The sequence below is a fragment of the Amblyraja radiata genome, chromosome 35 (assembly GCF_010909765.2).
Source record: "Amblyraja radiata isolate CabotCenter1 chromosome 35, sAmbRad1.1.pri, whole genome shotgun sequence".
Taxonomy (NCBI): Eukaryota; Metazoa; Chordata; class Chondrichthyes; order Rajiformes; family Rajidae; genus Amblyraja; species Amblyraja radiata.
Window position 1 is genome coordinate 20,364,285 of NC_045990.1, and position 20,043 is coordinate 20,384,327.

The 20,043-nt window shown below is 44.8% G+C and overlaps 1 protein-coding gene across 1 annotated transcript in view; it reads right to left on the reverse strand.

Annotated features, from left to right (window-relative positions):
* LOC116991884 (adhesion G protein-coupled receptor E3-like) overlaps positions 1-20,043 on the reverse strand; it is a 52,052-nt gene that overhangs the window by 15,640 nt on the left and 16,369 nt on the right. Inside the window, exons 4-5 of the mRNA XM_033050861.1 lie at positions 16,239-16,439; positions 2,077-2,297 (exon numbers count right to left, since the gene is read on the reverse strand). Coding sequence (XP_032906752.1) covers positions 2,077-2,297; positions 16,239-16,439 — 422 coding nt within the window. The remainder of the gene's footprint in view (positions 1-2,076; positions 2,298-16,238; positions 16,440-20,043) is intronic.

Consider the following 20,043-nt stretch of genomic DNA (forward strand, 5'->3'; position numbering starts at 1 on the left):
AGACATTTGACAAAGCCCCACATGGTTGGCTGATTCAGAAGATTAAGGTGCAGAGAATCCCGAAGACTGCAGTACATAGGTCGCAGGCAAGTGGGACTATTGTAGCTGGAACATTGTTGGCCGGTGTAGGGGAGTTGGGCTGAAGGGCCTGATTCCACACTGTATCACCCTATGACTCTGACTCTGTCTGGGGCATAAACTGGAGCCACATTGTGCTTGGTGATAGGATGCAGAGGGTAATGGTGAATGAGGTGTTTCTGACTGGGTGTACAGTATATAAAGTGTTGCACCATAGTTATAGGTGCTGGGACCTTTGTTTGTAGTAAATAAATAGGCTAGGCCTAGATGGATACAGCACTATGCAGGCAAATGACATTCTTGTATTGTAGATGGATACACATGTTGGCAAGGACATAAAACATTGAACAAAGAACAGTGCATCACTGAAGGAGACCTTCACTGCTCATATCATGATGAAAACATAAAAATTCTCATCTGTCTGCACATGGTCTGTATCCCACCATTCCCTATCTTCTCATGTATTTGTTTCAATGCCCATTAAACATGCTATCATATCTGCTTCCACCACCTCCCCTGCACAAAGTACCAGGCACCCACTACAGGCTGAATATAAAGGAGATCTTTTGTGAGAACAGGTGACCAAAACTGAACACAATACTCTAAATGTCTTGTACCAATGGCTTGTACCACTGCATTTTTTTAATAAACATCTTCGCTATCTATTATATCACTCAGTTTAGTGTCATCTACAAACTTACTCATCATGCCTTCACAATTCTCTAGCATGCCACTAATCACAGACCTCCATTCTGAATGATAACCTTCCACCATCACCCTCTGCTTCCTTTCACAAAGCTAATTCTTAATGCAGTCAGTTGGCTCTCCCTGGATCGCATATGATCTAATGATCCAGTGCAGCCTACCCTGCGGAACCTCATCAAATCTCTTGCTGAAGCCAATGTAGACAATGTCTATGGCTTTGCCCTTCTCAACCTCTTTGATTACTTCAACATTTAATTAGATTGGTAAGTCACACACTTCCATGTACCTAATCATGCTGACTAGCCCTGATTAGTCCCTGTCTAATGCATACATATCCTATCCCTCAGAATACTCTCTTCCTTCGAGCCCTTCTTGAATAGAGGCACACCCTTCAGCCTTGCAGCACCTCACCTGTGTGGTGAGGTGTTGGCACTCGAGGCCCTGAGCTGTAGGGAATGGTTGAACAGGCTAGATCTTTATTCCTTGAAATTCAGGAGGGAGGGGTGATGTTGTGGAGGTGTATAACATCATGAGGGGAATAGGTAGGGTGAAAGCATATCTAGAGTCTATGTGAAATTCCTATGGGGATAGAATAGATGCAAGGATAGTATTTCCCCAGGCAACCAGGGATCATAATTAGAGTGGCTAATGGAACTGTTACCTCAGTTCCAGACACCTGGGTTTGATCCCGACTTTGGGTGATGCCTATGTGGAGTTTGCACGTTCCACCTAAATCCATGCAAATTCCCTTTGGGTGCTGCAGTCTCCATCAACATCCCAAACACGTGTAGGTTGATAGGTTGCTGTAAGTTATCCCATGAATTATAGCACAGAACATGGAACAGTACAATACAGGAATGGGACTTGGGGATCTGGAGCAGTTGATGGAAATTTTGGGAAGAGAAAGAGGGATCAGTGTAGGATTGGGATAAAAGGGTGCTTGATGGTTGACCTCATGGGATGAAGGACCTGTTCTCATGCTGCATGTGGAGATGGGAAGAAATATCTTCACTTAGTGGGTGGAGAACCTTTGCAATCCTCTCCCCAAGTGGGTTTTGCAAGCTCAGTGGCTGAGTGTTTTCAGACAGAGATGGATATCAAGGATATGGGGAAAATAGGGTCAGTGCAAAATAATGGTCCTGAGGTTGTAGTTTGGTCATGGACCAACTGAATGCTAGAATAGGTGCAAGGGGTCGAATGGCCTCCTCCGGAAACCATGTTTATTCCTGTCACGGAAACTCAATGTACTCTGAGTGCAATGTCTGTAAAAAAATCTACAGTTTTCATACTTACTGCTTCTCTGTTCCATATCCCTGGGAATACACGGCTGCTGAGATGCCAACAGTAATCAGGGGGCAACCGTAGCCAAACAAGTACATGTACGTTGGTCTCATACTCTTTGCATTGAAGACTTTCACCAGCATGAGGTAAAGCTGCACACCTTCCAGGAGCATCCAGGAAAAACAGGCCAGGAAGAAATAATGCAGGAATCCAGCGATGACGGCACAAAGATCCTGGAAGTGATGCAAGAGAACAACAAGGAATTAATGAGCCTGAGCTGGGCTGCACAGGGTGGTACACTGGCTGGTTCACTAGGTCAATATACTGGGCCTGCGTGCTGAGTATATTGGTTTGGTATTCTGGGCCGGTACACTAGGTCATTACACTGGATCAGTGCACTGGGCCAGGACACTTGGTTGGTTGTACACAGCAGTTTCAGTTTAGTTTATTGTCATGTGTACCGAGGTACAGTGAAAAGCTTTTGTTACATGCTAACCAGCCGGCAGAAAGACAATACATGATTACAATTGAATCTGTACACTGTGAGCCATTGACAGTGTGTGGATAAATGATACGGGATATAAGGGATAATGCATTGGTACGAAGATACATTTCACTGCCCACTCAAGTTTGACCAACTGCCTGTAGTTTCCTATCGTCTCCCTTGCTCCTTTTCTAACGTAGCATGGATTCTGTTTGATGCCCTCCAAAGTGGCAACTCCATTATGTTGAATTCTGGAGACAGCATCAATGCACTCACTATTTTCACTATGACTTCCGTTGGTCTGTTTCTGTGCTGGATGACGTCCTATAAGGTTTGTCGTTTATATTGATTCACGACTTCCTCATCACCAGACCACAATCAGTCCAGATTGCACCAACACTTGCTCCTCGATGGCCATCAACACAGGGCACCTCAGGGCGGTGAGCTCTGTCCCCTGCTCTACTCCCTTATTTCTACTGTGAAATTATTACATGGCAGCCATAACAGCGGTGTAAACACAGAACTTATAGGTAATGCAATAAACAAAAGTTCAATAAATTACAAAAAAACAATATTAGTACGAAACAAAAACTGAAATTACTTGGTGCAATCAAGACAGTTCATAGTTTGTAGTTTAGTTGGAGTGTGTAGTGTTCAAAAGCCTGGAGGTTGTTGGGAAGAAGCTGTTCCTGAACAGCCTGAGGTCATAGTTTCAGACTCCCAAACCTTTTCCCAATGGGGGAAGTGAAATGAGAGCGTGGCCAGGTGGTGTGGGTTCATGATGATACTTGCTGCCTCTTTGAGACAACGCCTCCTACAGATCACTTCAATGGTGGGGAGGTTGGTACCCGTGATGGACCAGGCTGTGTTCACCATTATTGTGTTCTCCTTTTCTCCTTCCTTCCTAGGTGTTCAAATTGCCAAACCAGTCCATAACGCAACCAGACAACTTCAGGAAAGCTAGGGATCCATGAACCTGTCTTCATTAACGGGACAACAGAACAAAGAGTCAACAGCAGACACAAAATGCTGGAGTAACTCAGCGGGACAGGCAGCATCTCTGGAGAGAAGGGATAGGTGACATTTCGGGTCGAGACCCTTCTTCAGACTGTGGAACCGAAACTTCACCCATTCCTTCTCGCCAGAGATGCTGCCTGTCCCGCCGAGTTACTCCAGCATTTTGTGGCTACCTTCGATTTAAACCAGCATCTGCAGTCCTTTCCCAGTTTGGCAAAAGAATAAATCAGGGAAGGTAGCGCATCTGTGGATAACAAGGGAAATCAGGGATAGTATCAAAACAAAAGATGAAACATATAAATTAGCCAGAAAAAGCAGCCTACCAGAGGACTAGGAGAAATTCAGAGTCCAGCAGAGGAAGACAAAGGGCTTAATTAGGAAAGGGAAAATATATTATTTAAAAAAAACTGGCAGGGAACATAAAAACTGACTGCAAAAGTTTTTATAGATATGTGAAGAGAAAAGATTAGTTAAAACAAATGTAGGTCCCTTGCAGTCAGAAACAGGTGAATTGATCATGGGGAACAAGGACATGGCAGACCAATTGAATAACTGCTTTGGTTCACTCTTCACTAAGGAAGACATAAATAATCTGCCGGAAATAGTAAGGGACCTGGGGTCAAATGAGATGGAGGAACTGAGTGAAATCCAGGTTAGCCGGGAAGTGGTGTTAGGTAAATTGAATGGATTAAAGGCCGATAAATCCCCAGGGCCAGATAGGCTGCATCCCAGAGTACTTAAGAAAGTAGCCACAGAAATAATGGATGCATTAGTGATAATTTTTCAGAACTTTTTGATTCTGGAGTAGTTCCTGAGGATTGGAGGGTAGCTAATGTAACCCCACTTTTTAAAAAGGGAGTGAGAGAGAAAACGGGGAATTACAGACCATTAGTCTAGCATCGGAAGTGGGGAAACTGCTAGTTATTAAAGATGGGATAGCAGCACATTTGTAAAGTGATGAAATCATTGGACAAAGTCAGCATTGATTTATGAAAGGTAAATCATGTCTGACGAATCTTATAGAATTTTTTGAGGATGTAACTAGTAGAGTGGATAAGGGTGAAAAAGTGGATGTGTTATATCTGGACTTTCAGAAGGCTTTCGACAAGGTCCCACATAAGAGATTAGTATACAAACTTAAAGCACACGGTATTGGGGGTTCAGTATTGATGTGGATGGAGAACTGGCTGGTAGACAGGAAGCACATAGTAGGAGTAAACGGGTCCTTTAAAGAATGGCAGGCAGTGACTAGTGGGGTACCGCAAGGCTCAGTGCTGGGACCACAGCTATTTACAATATATATTACTGATTTGGACGAGGGAATTGAATGCAACATCTCCAAGTTTACGGATGACTTGGCTGCAAGGTGACTTGGATAGGCTGGCTGAGTGGGCAAATGCATGGCAGATGCAGTATAATGTGGATATATGTGAGGTTATCCACTTTGGTGGCACAAACAGGAAAGTAGACTATTATCTGAATGGTGGCCGATTAGGAAAAGGGGAGATGCAACGAGACCTGGGTGTCATGGTACACCAGTCATTGAAAGTAGGCATGCAGGTGCAGCAGGCAGTGAAGAAAGCAAATGGTATGTTAGCATTCATAGCAAAAGGATTTGAGTATAGGAGCAGGGAGTTTCTACTGCAGTTGTACAGGGTCTTGGTGAGACCACACCTGGAGTATTGCGTACAGTTTTGGTCTCCCAATCTGAGGAAAGACATTCTTGCCATAGAGGGGGTACAGAGAAGGTTCACCAGACTGATTCCTGGGATGTTAGGACTTTCATATGAAGAAAGACTGGATAGACTCGGCTTGTACATGCTAGAATTTAGAAGATGGAGGAGGGATCTTACAGAAACTTTAAAAATTCTTAAGGGGTTGGACAGGCTAGATGCAGGAAGATTGTTCCCGATGTTGGGGAAGTCCAAAACAAGGGGTCACAGTTTAAGGATAAGGGGGAAATCTTTTAGGACCGAGATGAGAAAAATATTTTTCACACAGAGGGTAGTGAATCTCTGGAATTCTCTGCTACAGAAGGTAGTTGAGGCCAGTTCATTGGCTATATTTAAGAGGGAGTTTGATGTGGCCCTTGTGGCTAAAGGTATCAGGGGATATGGAGAGCAGGCAGTTACAGGATACTGAGCTGGATGATCAGCCATGATCATATTCAATGGCGGTGCAGCCTCGAAGGGCCGAATGGCCTACTCCTGCACCTATTTTCTATGTTTCTATGTTTCCTACACAAAGAGTCAACAGCTTCAGGTTCCTGGACGTGTGTATCTGTGAAGGCCCGTCCTGGGCCCAGTGTATTGATGCATCACAATGAAAACTCATCATTGTCTTCACTTCCCCAGTAGATTGAAGAGATTCCCTATGTTGAATACTTTTTTGAATTCTCTTCTCTGGCAGAGAGCACTCTAACATGGAGTTATAGAGTCATACAACATGGAAACAGGGCCTTCGGCCCAATAGCATATTCCAACCAACTTGCTTCATCTGCACTAGTCCCATGAGCCAGTGATAATAGAAAATAGACAATAGGTGCGGGAGTAGGCCATTCGGCCCTTTGAGCCAGCACCACCATTCAGTGTGATCATGGCTGATCATCCACAATCAGTACCCCGTTCTTGCCTTCTCCACATATCCCCTGACTCCGCTATCTTCAAGGGCCCTATCTATCTCACTCTTGAAAGTATACAGAGAACTGGCCTCCACTGCCCTCTGAGGCAGAGAATTCCACACTCAGAACTCTGTGTGAAAAAGTGTTTCCTTATCTCCGTTCTAAATGTCTTACCTCTTATTCTTAAACTGTGGCCCCTGGTTCTGGAGTCCCCCGACACTGGGAACATGTTTCCTGCCTCTAGCGTGTCTAATCCCTGAATAATCTTATATGTTTCAATAAGATCCCTTCTCATCCTTCTAATTTCCAGAGTATACAAGCCCAGATGTCGCATTCTATCAACAAGGTACAGGATACTGAGTTGGATGATCAGCCATGGTCATATTGAATGGCGGTGCAGGCTCGAAGGGCCGAATGGCCTACTCCTGCACCTATTTTCTATGTTTCTATGTTTCTAACATATGACAGGGTCGCCAACCCGGGAATTAACCTAATGAACCTACGCTGCACTCCCTCAATAGCAAGAATGCCCTTCCTCAAATTTGGAGACCAAAACTGCACACAATACGCCAGTCGTGGTCTCACTAGGGCCCTGTACCACTGCAGAAGGACCTCTTTACTCCTATACTCAACTCCTCTTGTTATGAAGGCCAACATGCCATTCGCTTTCTTCACTGCCTGCTGTACCTGCATGCTTACTTTCAGTGACTAATGAACAAGGATCCCCAGATCCCAGTGTATTTTCCCTTTTCTGAACTTGACACCATTTAGGTAATAATCTGCTTTCCTGTTTTTGCCACTTCATCCTCCTCTAAATCTTTCCCTTTCATGGCATATAAATGTAGTTATGTTTCCTGCCTCAACTACCTCCTCTGGCAGCTTGTTCCATTTACCCACCATCCTCCGTGTGGGAAAAATTGCCCTTAGGTTCCTATTAAAAGTTTCCCTTCTCACCTTAAACCTATGTCATCTGGTTCTTGATTCCCCTATTCTAGATAAAAGACTATGTGTTCATCCTAATTAAATTCCTTAGTCCACTTACCCAGCTGATTATTGACAACCTTATTTACTATATACCACCTATTTTATTGGCATCTTCAAACTTACTAATCATGCCTTGCATATTCTCATACAAATTGTTAATATAAATTACAAACAGAATGAGCCCAGCATCGATCCGTGAGGCACACACTCCCTGCTCATATCCATGAAACCAATTCTATATCCAGTTAGACTCAAAAGGCTGGAGTAACTTAGCGGGTCAAACAGCATTTCTGGAGAAAAGGAATAGGTGACGTTTCGAGTCGAGTCTGAAAAAGGGTCTCGACCCAAAACGTCACCCGAAACGTCACCTATTCTTTTTCTCCAGAAATGCTGTCTGACCCGCCGAGTTACTCCAGGTTTTTGTGTCTATCTTCGGTTTAAACCAGCATCTGCAGTTCCTTCTTACACATTCTATATCCAGTTAGCTGGCTCTCCGTGGATCCCACGTTATCGAACCTTCCAGTGAAGCCTACGATGGGGAACCTTACACGAGGCCCAGCTAAAGTCCATAGAGACTATTGATACAACCCTGCCCTCAACCTTTGGTTATTTCATTTAAAAAAATCAATCAAAAACATCCCCCACCTTTCCAAATGCATCTTATCCCTCAAAATCCTCTCCTGTAACTTACCTACCACAGATGTTAACTTCATTGATCTATAGTTCCAAGTTTTTCTTTGCAGCACTTTTTAAATAGTGGCACAACATTAGCCACCTTCAAGTCTTCTGGCACCTCACCCTTGTCTAATGATGATTTATATATCTTAGCCAGGGCTCTTGCGATTTAATCTTCAGCTTCCCACTGTATCCTTGTATATATCTGATTAGGACCTGGACCTTCATACGTCATAGGATGTTTAGCCCTTCCTTGACTGTAATGCAAACTGTCCATTAAGTTTCAAAGCTCCCAAGTGTTCATAAAACACAGATCAGTGCAGCACAAGGACAGGCCCTTCATTCCACTATGTCTTTGCTGAGCATGATGCCAAGACTATCCCTTATCTACCTGCGCATAATCCACATCCCTCCATTCCTTGCATATCCATATCTCTAGTCAAAAGCCTCATAAATGCCACTATTGTATCTGCCACAACCACCAACCCTGGCAGTGCATTCCAGTCACTAACCACCCTCCGTGTAAAACAAAAGCTGCCCAGTGGATCTGCTTTAAATTTTGCCCTTTCACCTTAAAGCAATGCTCTCTCGTATTTGATTTCATTCATCCAGGGGAAAAGGTTCTGACTACCTGCCCTATCTATGCCTCTCATAATTTTATGTACATCCATCAGGTTTTCCCGCAGCCTCGGCATTCCAGAGAAAACAATCCAAGTCTGTCCAACCTCTCCATGTAGCCCCTAATCCTGGCAACAATCTGGTAAACTTCCTCTGCCCCCTTTCCAAAGCCTCCACATCCTTCCTGCAATAGGGTGACCAGAACTGCACACAATATTCCAAATGTGGCCTCACCAAAGTCCTATGAACTGGTGGGGGGGCGCCGTCCTGTATGGGTACGGCTGCCCAGCCTGCAGCTGTCCATTTTCTCATCTCTTTTTTTAATTTTTAGTGAGTCAAGTGTTTTGTTTTTGGAGGTCTATTATTTTTTATGTGGGGGGTGAGGGGGAAACTGCTTTCAGGGTCCCTACCCGGTCGAAGAGGCGGCTTCCTCCGTCGACCCATCCTCATTTTTATGTTTAAATTTCTTTATTATTGTTATGTTGTATTCTTTTTAATGTGCTGCAATGGCAATCCGCATTTCACTTCACCAATTGGTGTATGTGACAAATAAAGAACCTTGGAACCTTTTGAACCTTTGAACCTGTACCATGATTTCCTGACTCTTATACTCAAGCAGCTGATTGGCTTGTATCCCGGGTAAGGCTTTATTGTATTCGGATAAGGGGGAGAATGAGGGCCAGGGCAGTTTACTGTTCTGGATGTCAGATGTGGGAGGTCATGGAGTCTGAGTGCCCTCCAGACGTCCACATCTGCGCCAGGTGCGTCGAGATGGGGCTCCTAAGGGACCGTGTTAGGAACCTGGAACAGCAACTCGATGACCTCTGTCTGCTCAGGGAGAGCGAGGAGGTCATAGATAGGAGTTACAGGGAGGTGGTCACTCCAAGACCACGGGAGACAGAAAACTGGGTCACAGTTAGGAAGGGCAACGGGCAGAGGCAGGGACTGGTGAGTACCCCGGTGGCTGTACACCTTGAAAATAAGTACTCATGTTTGAGTAAGGGTGGGGGAGACAGCCTACCTGGGGGCAGCGACAGCGGCCGGGCCTCTGGCATAAAGACCGGTCCTGTTGCTCAGAAGGGTAAGGAAAAGAAGAGGAGGGCAATTGTAATAGGGGACTCTATAGTCAGGGGGTCAGATAGGCGATTCGGTGGACGCAGACAAGAGACCCGGATGGTAGTTTGCCTCCCTGGTGCCAGGGTCAGGGATGTGTCTGAACGGGTCCAAGAAATCCTGAAATGGGAGGGAGAGGAACCTGAAGTTGTGGTGCATATAGGTACCAACGACATAGATAAAAAAGGAGAAGAGGTCCTGAAAGAAGAATTTAGGGAGTTAGGTAGAGAGTTAAGGAGAAGGACTGCAAAGGTAACAATCTCAGGATTACTGCCTGTGCCACGCGACAGTGAGAGTAGGAATGGAGCGAGGTGGAGGATAAATGAGTGGATGAGGGACTGGTGCAGTGGGTATGGATTCAAGTTTCTGGATCATTGGGACCTCTTTTGGGGAAGGTGCGACCTGTACAGAAAGGACGGGTTGCACTTGAACTCGAGGGGGACCAATATCCTGGCGGGGAGATTTGCAAAGGCTACTGGGGAGACTTTAAACTAGTATGGTTGGGGGGAGGGACTCAAATTGGGAAAGCTAGCAGTCAGTGTGTGAGGCAGGAGGCAGAGAATGGTAGCACTCTGACCCAAAATGTAGGGGAGAGTGAAGAAAAAGACAATAAACAGAGAATAAGAGAGGGTGGGTTTCTTAAATGTGTATATTTTAATGCTAGGAGCATTGTAAGAAAGGTGGATGAACTTAGAGCCTGGATTGACACCTGGAAGTATGATGTTGTGGCGATCAGTGAAACATGGTTGCAGGAGGGCTGTGATTGGAAACTAAATATTCCAGGGTTTCGTTGCTTCAGGTGTGATAGAATTGGAGGGGCAAGAGGTGGAGGTGTTGCATTGCTTATCAGGGAAGATATTACAGCAGTGCTTTGGCAGGATAGATTAGAGGGCTCGTCTAGGGAGGCTATTTGGGTGGAACTGAGAAATGGGAAAGGGGTAGCAACACTTATAGGGGTGTATTATAGACCGCCAAATGGGGAGCGAGAATTGGAAGAGCAAATATGTAAGGAGATTGCAGATATTAGTAGTAAGCACAAGGTAGTGATTGTGGGAGATTTCAATTTTCCACACATAGACTGGGAAACACATTCTGTAAATGGGCTGGATGGGTTGGAGTTTGTAAAATGTGTGCAGGATAGTTTTTTGCAGCAATACATAGAAGTAACTACTAGAGAAGGGGCGGTGCTGGACCACCTGTTAGGAAATGGGACGGGTCAGGTGGCAGAGGTATGCGTTGGGGAACAGTTCCGGACCAGTGATCACAATACCATTAGTTTCAATATAATTATGGAGAGGGTCAGAACTGGACCTAGGGTTGAGATTTTTGATTGGAGAAAGGCTAACTTTGAGGAGATGCGAAAGGATTTAAAAGGAGTAAATTGGGACATTTTGTTTTATGGGAAAGATGTGGAAGAGAAATGGAGTACATTTAAAGGTGAAATTTTAAGAGTACAGAATCTTTATGTCCCTGTTCGGTTGAAAGGAAATAGTAAAAATCGGAAAGAGCCATGGTTTTCAAGGGAAATTGGACATGGTTCGGAAAAAGAGGGAGACCTACAATAATTATAGGCAGCATGGAGTAAATGAGGTGCTTGAGGAGTATAAAGAATGTAAAAAGAATCTTAAGAAAGAAATTAGAAAAGCTAAAAGAAGATATGAGGTTGCTTTGGCAAGTAAGGTGAAAGTAAACCCAAAGGGTTTCTACAGCTATATTAATAGCAAAAGGATAACGAGGGATAAAATTGGTCCATTAGAGAGTCAGAGTGGAAAGCTATCTGCAGAGCCAAAAGAGATGGGGGAGATATTGAACAATTTCTTTTCTTCGATATTCACCAAGGAGAAGGATATTGAATTATGTGAGGTAAGGGAAACAAGTAGAGTGGCTATGGAAACTATGAGATTCAAAGAAGAGGAAGTACTGACACTTTTGAGAAATATAAAAGTGGATAAGTCTCCAGGTCCGGACAGGATATTCCCTAGGACATTGAGGGAAGTTAGTGTAGAAATAGCAGGGGCTATGACAGAAATATTTCAAATGTCATTAGAAACGGGAATAGTGCCGGAGGATTGGCGTACTGCGCATGTTGTTCCATTGTTTATAAAGGGGTCTAAGAGTAAACCTAGCAATTATAGACCTGTTAGTTTGACGTCAGTGGTGGGCAAATTAATGGAAAGGATACTTAGAGATAATATATATAAGCATCTGGATAAACAGGGTCTGACTAGGAACAGTCAACATGGATTTGTGCCTGGAAGGTCATGTTTGACTAATCTTCTTGAATTTTTTGAAGAGGTTACTCGGGAAATTGATGAGGGTAAAGCAGTGGATGTTGTATATATGGACTTCAGTAAGGCCTTTGACAAGGTTCCTCATGGAAGGTTGGTTAAGAAGGTTCAATGGTTGGGTATTAATGGTGGAGTAGCAAGATGGATTCAACAGTGGCTGAATGGGAGATGCCAGAGAGTAATGGTGGATGGTTGTTTGTCAGGTTGGAGGCTAGTGACTAGTGGGGTGCCACAGGGATCTGTGTTGGGTCCACTGTTGTTTGTCATGTACATCAATGATCTGGATGATGGTGTGGTAAATTGGATTAATAAGTATGCAGATGATACTAAGATAGGTGGGGTTGTGGATAATGAAGTAGATTTTCAAAGTCTACAGAGAGATTTATGCCAGTTGGAAGAGTGGACTGAAAGATGGCAGATGGAGTTTAATGCTGATAAGTGTGAGGTGCTACATCTTGGCAGGACAAATCAAAATAGGACGTACATGGTAAATGGTAGGGAATTGAAGAATGCAGGTGAACAGAGGGATCTGGGAATAACTGTGCACAGTTCCCTGAAAGTGGAATCTCATGTAGATAGGGTGGTAAAGAAAGCTTTTGGTGTGCTGGCCTTTATAAATCAGAGCATTGAGTATAGAAGTTGGGATGTAATGTTAAAATCGTACAAGGCATTGGTGAGGCCAATTCTGGAGTATGGGGTACAATTTTGGTCGCCTAATTATAGGAAGGATGTCAACAAAATAGAGAGAGTACAGAGGAGATTTACTAGAATGTTGCCTGGGTTTCAGCAACTAAGTTACAGAGAGAGGTTGAACAAGTTAGGGCTTTATTCTTTGGAGCGCAGAAGGTTAAGGGGGGACTTGATAGAGATCTTTAAAATGATGAGAGGGATAGACAGAGTTGACGTGGATAAGCTTTTCCCACTGAGAGTAGGGAAGATTCAAACAAGGGGACATGACTTGAGAATTAAGGGACAGAAGTTTAGGGGTAACATGAGGGGGAACTTCTTTACTCAGAGAGTGGTGGCTGTGTGGAATGAGCTTCCAGTGAAGGTGGTGGAGGCAGGTTCGTTTTTATCATTTAAAAATAAATTGGATAGTTATATGGACGGGAAAGGAATGGAGGGTTATGGTCTGAGCGCAGGTATATGGGACTAGGGGAGAATACGTGTTCGGCACGGACTAGAAGGGTCGAGATGGCCTGTTTCCGTGCTGTAATTGTTATATGTTATATGGTTGTAATGCCCTGACCTATGAGGAGGTGACAAACGTGGTCGATAAGGTCAGGGTGGTGGATGTTGTCTACAAGGATTTTAGTAAGGTGAACTTGTACTTGGGCATTGTCTTCAGTTTAGGAAAGATTTCATAAAGCTGACACACAAGATAGCAAAGTTGGTTTATGAGGATGTTGTTGGGACCCAAGAGCTCTCTAGAGCTACAGAGAGAGTTGGGCAGGCTAGGACCTTAATCCTTTGAGCATAGGAGGCTGACGGATGATCTTACAGAGATGTATAAAGTCATGGGGAGTAGATGGAGTGAATGTTTAGTTGACTTTAGAGAAACGGCATGGAAACAGGCCCTTCAGCTCACCGAGTCCACATCGATCATCGATCATCCCTACGCTAGTCCTACACACTAGGTGGAATTTACAGAAGCCAATCACGAACGTCTTTGGAATGTAGTTGGAAAGTGGAGCACCCACGCGGTCACAGGGAAAACGTACAAACTCCACAGAGAGAGCACTCGTTGTCAGGATTGAACCTGGGTTACCGGCGCTGTGAGGCAACAGCTCTAACGCTGCACCATTGTGCTACCCCTGCACAGTGTTTTTCCCATCAGGCATTTAACAACTAGAGAGCTTAGGTTTAAGGAGGGATGGGAAAGAGTTAATAGGAAACTGAGGGACAATGCTTTCACACAGAGGGTGCTGGGTATATGGAACAAACTGCCAGAGGAAGTGGCGAGGCAGCATTTATGAAGCTCAATGTCCTTTCATAACTGTGCTGGGTTGTAGCAGGCACATGCTGCTGACCACAGTTCAGTACAATATGGGCGAGGACAACTTTCTCTCACTTGCCTTCTCTATCTCTACAGCTGAGTTGGTTTGTGCGCACGTGTGGTTTTCACCAGTTCTGCTCTGACATTTCTATATCTATGGTCTATTTTGAGAGACGGAGAAAGTGATGTTATCATCCTGGGTGGACCAAACCATACACTAAATAAAGCTTGCTACTTGCTGTATAATCTTACAGATCTCTTCGAGAATGCAGAAAAAAAGGAAATAACAAGATGTACTGAACCAGATCCTTTTATGATTCAGCATGTTGCAGAAGGACAACACATATGTAGTACTGCTGATGTATAGAAACATCTCTGAATCACTCACAGTAGAATGAAAGAAGTTCAACAATGTTTCTCACAGATTTTGGGACAGTTCAAGTAATGGAGTCGTAGACTCGTACAGCACTGAAACTGGCCCTTCAGCCCAACTTGCCCATGACCACCCAGTTGTCCTATCTGCACTTGTCTCACTTGCTCACATTTGGCCTATATCCCTGGAAAGCTTTCCTATCCAGGTATCTGTATAAATTTTGTTCAAATGTTGTTACAGTATCTGCCTCAACTACCCCTCTGGCAGTCCGCTCCATATATCTACCTCCGTCTGTATGAAAAAGTTGCCTTCCAGATTTCTATTAAATGCCCATCTAATCTGAAAATGTTGTCCACTGGTTTTTGATTCCACTACTCTGGAGAAAAGACTGTGCATTCACCTCTATTTCCCCCATGATCTTATACACCTCCATAAGATCACCCCTCAGCCTCCTGCGTTCCAAGGAATCAAATCCGAGCCAGCCTAACCTCACTCCATAGCTCAGGCCTCCGTCCTGGCATCATCCTTATAAATCCTCTCTGCACTCTTTCCACCTTAACGACATTGATCCTATGCTGACAAAAACTGAACACAACTCTCCAAATGTGGCCACACCAACATCATGTACAATTGTAATATAGACACTGTCCCCTACAGCCAATTTATCCATAAATCAGCTCCCAAGAGGAGGCTTCCCATCCTAGGACATCCGAGATGTCCTCTTTCTGTAGTAAATGTGGATTCCCCCTGCTGTCATAGACAGATCCCTCACCTGCGCCTCCTCAGTGTCCCCGAGTTTTGCTCTTGCGTCCCCTTCCCCCCAAACGGAACAAGAATAGAGTTTCCCTGGTCCTCACCTTTCACCCCACCAGCTTCCATATCCAACATTTATTTTTCTGACATTTCCACCACCTCCAATGTGATCCCATCAGTAGTTACATCTTCCCATCTCCACCCCTTTCTGCCTTCCAGAGAGACAGCTCCCTCTTCTATTCCTTGGTTCACTCATCCCTTCCCACCCAAATCACCCGCTTCCCAGGTACCTTCCCCTGTAACCGCAGGAGATGTAACACCTGTCCCTGTAGCTCTTCCCTCACATCAACCCAGGACCCCAGCAACCCTTCCAGTTGAGATGAAGTTGGGTCACATGACCAACCTCATCTTCTGTGTGTAGGAAGGAACTGCAAATGCTGATTTGAACCGAAGATATACACAAAAACATCACCCATTTCTTCTCTCCAGAGATGCTGCCTGTCCTGCTGAGTTACTCCAGCTTTTTGTGTCTCATCCTCTGTGTTCCAGATGTGGCCTCCTTTACATTGGCGAGACCAAGTGTAGAATCGGCCGACTGTTTCGCTGAACACTTGCGCTCGTACTAAACCATGGCCAACTGGATTTCCCGGTTGCTAACCATTTTAACTCCCCTTCTTGTTCCTACAGTAACCTTTCTGTCCTGGGCCTCCTCTATCGCCATCTGGTTCTTGATTCCATTATTCTAGATAAAATACTATGTACTCATCCTAATTAAACTCCATTAATTATTCCTTGGTACACTTACCCGGCTGATTATTGACAACCTTATTTACTATCTATGATACCACCTATTTTAATGGCATCTTCAAACTTACTAATCATGCCTTGCATATTCTCATACAAATTGTTCATATAAACTTCTTCAGACTGGTCTCAACCTGAAATGTTACCTATTCCTTCTCCCCAAATATGCTTCCTGTCCCGCTGAGTTACTCCAGCTTTGTGTCTATCTTACGTTGAAACCAGCATCTGCAGTTCCTTCTTACACACTAATGGATTGGTACATTGGGTTGTACATTGGATGATGCATTGGATTATACACTGGGCCATTACACTGTCGGGGCCAAACAGTAGCATGTGTTGAGTGCATAAAGGAACAGTGATGTGGCTCACTGCCCATCTTGGTGTTGTGCACCAAGGCCTGTTCCTGAGTGAGATCAACGGGAGAAGTGGTCACCATTATCTTCACCTACCCGATATTCGGTCTTGTCCATTCCAAAGATGAGCAGCAGTTCTGCCAAAAAGAGGCTGATGCACAGGTGAGTGTGGATGGTGGTCCTGATACTTTTAAGGGCCCGACACAGGGTGAAGGTGAGGACTGACAGCGCAAGGCAAACCAGAGAGACAATAACGCCGACCAGAGTGATCAGATGTAGATTGTGAGCATCATTCCCCTGAGGAGAAAAGAGCCATTGTAAATGAGAGCAATGTTTGAGGCATTCACAGACACATGAACAGTGGAGATGGCTGGTTACAGACCACATGTGGTGGATGTGTGGTTTAAATTGGTATCACGATCGGCACTGACTTTGTAGCTGCAGAACCTGTTTCTGCACTGTTCTAAATTCTATTTTCATGAAATCCATTCATACAAATTTCATCCTTGAAATCATACCTGAAAAATAGCCAAGGTTAACAGATATAAGAATGAATGAATCTTTTCCAAGCTGTAAGTCTGCAATGAGGGTGCATTCAGGTCAGTTCTTGGATTAGGCTAGTTGGAATTTATATTAATGACCTGGGGGCGAGGACTCAGTGTCATGTTTGCCGATAAGATTATAATAGATTTTAGTTTTGTTTAGAGATACAGCATGGAAACAGGCACTTCAGCCCACCGAGTCTGCGCCGACCAGCGATCCCCGCACATTAATACTATCCTACACATACTAGCGACAATTTACACTTATACCAACTATACAAACCCAAGACAATTAACTTGCAAACCTGTACGGCTTTGTAGTGTGGGAGGAAACCGAAACTCGGAGTAAGCCCATGTGGTCACGGGGAGAACGTAAAAAACCCCGAACAGACTGCACCATAGTCAGGATCGAACCCGTGACTCTGGTGTTGCAAGCGCTGTAAGGCAGCAACTCTATCGCTGCACCACCGTGACGCAGATGAAATAAGATGCTGAATTATGTTTGGACTCTGCAGCAGGAGAGACTCCAGGATGGAGTGTTACCTCCCTGGTATTAGGACAGGACGTCTCGGAGCGGCTGCACCACATCCTCAAGAGGGGAAGCAGCCGGATGTTGTTGTGCATATTGGCACATACGTCGGAAGAGGAAGGAGGTTCTGCAACAAGAATTTACGGAATAGGGTAGAAGACTGAAAAGTAGTGCCTGCAGGATAGTGATCTCAGGATTGCCTCCAGTACCACGTGCTAGTTAAGGTAAGAATAAGAAGACAAGGGAAATGAATATGTGGTTGAGGAGTTTGTGAAGGGGGCAGGGATTCTGGATAATTGGGATTTCTTCCGGGGCAGGGTTGCAAAAAGGGGACGGGTTGCACCTAATAAAGGGGACGGGTTGCACCTAAACGTAACCAACATCCCAGCGGGAAGGTTTGCTATTGCTACACGGGAGGGTTTAATCTGGATTGGCAGGTGGGTGGGATCTCGTGCAGGACATGACACTGAGAGGCTAGAAGTTGGTATGGTGGATGGTGTGGGAAAGGTTAGTGGGCAGAATAGGTAGGAGAGCGAGGAAGGAAGGTTGGTTTAAACTGCGCGTATCTTATTGCAAAGATCCTGATGGGTAAGACAGATGAGTTTAGGGCATGGATAGGTACGAGTGACTGGGACGTTGTAGCCATGACTGAAACCTGATTAAGGGAGGGGCAGGACTCGCAGCTCAATAATCTGGGGTAAAGGAGCTTCAGGAGAGACAGGGGTGAGGAGAAAAGAAGGGGATTGCATTGTTGGTAAAGGAAGATGTCGCGGCTGTGTTGAGAGGTGACATTATTGACGGTTCATGTTGTGAGGCTATACGGGTGGAGCTGAGGAACAAGAAAGGGATGATCACCTTGTTGGGCGTGTACTACAGACGCCGAATAGTCAACAGGAATTAGAAGAACAAATGTGCCGGGAGATTGCAGGCAGCTGCAGGTCAAATAAGGTTGTTGTAGGAGGGGATTTCAACTTTCCCAATAGAGATTTGGAAAATCATAGCGTGAAGGGTTCAGATGGGGTGCAATTCCTCAAAACTGTTCAGGAGGTTTCTTAAGCAGTATGTGGAGGCCCCTACACGTGAGAGGGCAATGCTGGATCTAGTATTGGGAAATTGGGAAGGGCACGTTAATGAGGTGTGCGTGGAGGAGCCTTTTGGGACCAGTGATCTCATTTCGATTAGGTTTAAGATAGTTATATGGATAGGGACGGAGAGGGTCACGTGTTTAAATGCTCAACTGGGTTAAGGCCAATTTGAGGGTATGAGAGAAGGTCTCGCTCAGGTTAACTGGAGCAGGTTATTAGATGGGGAAGGAACATCAGCCAAGTGGGATGTTTTTAAACGTGAACTGAAGAAAGCTCAGGATGTGTACGTCCCCATTAGAGTGAAGGACAAAGCAGGCAAACATAAGAAAGCTTGGCTGACGAGGGAAATTGAGACATTAGTCAAAAACAAGAAGGATGCATGGGACATGTATAGGCAGCTGGGATCAAGTGCATCCCTGGAGGGGAGAGAGTGGGACCTCTCAGGAATCAAAGCGGTCACCTCTGTGTGGAGCCACAGGAGATGGGCAAGGCCCTCAATTAGTATTTCTCCTCTGTATTTCCGAGGAGAAAAACAGTAGGACCTAGGAAATTGGAGCAGTGACTGGAAGTGTCTTGAGAGCAGTCAGGATTACTGTCGAAGAAGTACTGAAGGTACCGTCGTGTTTGAAGGCAGACAAATCTCCAGGGCCTGATCTGATATATCTGAGGACATTGTGGGAAACTAGAGAGAACATTGCAGGAGCCCTGGTTGAAATTTTACGAGTTGTCCTTAAATAAGGAGAGGTGCCGGAAGACTGGAGGGTGGCAAATGTTTTACCTCTTTTCAAGAAGGGCTGCAGGGAAAATGCTGGGAACTATAGGCCAGTGAGCTTAACATCTATAATTGGTTAGTTACTGGAGAGTATTCTGAAGGACAGGATATACAGGCATTTGGATGGGCAAGGGTCGATTAGGGATTGTCAGCATGGGTTTGTATGTGGGAGATCGTGTCTCACAAATCTGATTGATTTTTTTGAAAATGTGACCAAAAAGGTTGATGAAGGCCGAGCTGTAGATGTTGTGTGCATGGACTTCAGTAATTGTGTGCATGGACTTCATGGAACTTGCCATCTACATCAAGATGAGAACATACAGGGCATGATTTGCTGATGATACAAAAGTTAGCGGTTTTGCAGATAGTGAAGATGGTTGTGAACGATTGCAGCAGGATCTAGATCGATTGGCCAAGTGGGCAGAGGAATGGTTGATAGAATATAATACGGAGAAATGTGAAGTGTTGCATTTTGGGACATCGAACAAGGGCAGGACCAACACAATAAATGGTAGGTCTCTGGTTAGTGTTGTAGAGCAGAGGGATCAAGGAGTACAGGTGCATGGTTCCTTGAGGGTTGACTCGCAGGTAGATGTGGTCAAAAAGGCTTTTGGTACTTTGGCCTGCATCAGTCAGAGTATTGAGTATAGAAGTTGGGAGGTCATGTTGCAGTTGTTTAAGATGTTGGTGAGGCCGCATTTTGAATATTGTGTTCAGTTCTGGGCACCATGTTATAGGAAAGATATTATCAAGCTTGAATTGGTTCAGAAAAGATTTATGTTGCCAGGAATAGAGGGTGTGAACTATAGGGAGAGGTTGAGTAGGCTTGTTCTTTATTCCATGAAGCCCAGGTGGATAAGGGGTGATCTTATAGAGGTGTATAAGAGGGGAATAGATCGGGCAGATGCACAGAGTCTTTTGCCCAGCGTAGGGGAATCAAGGACCAGTGGACATAGGTTCAAGATGAAGAGGA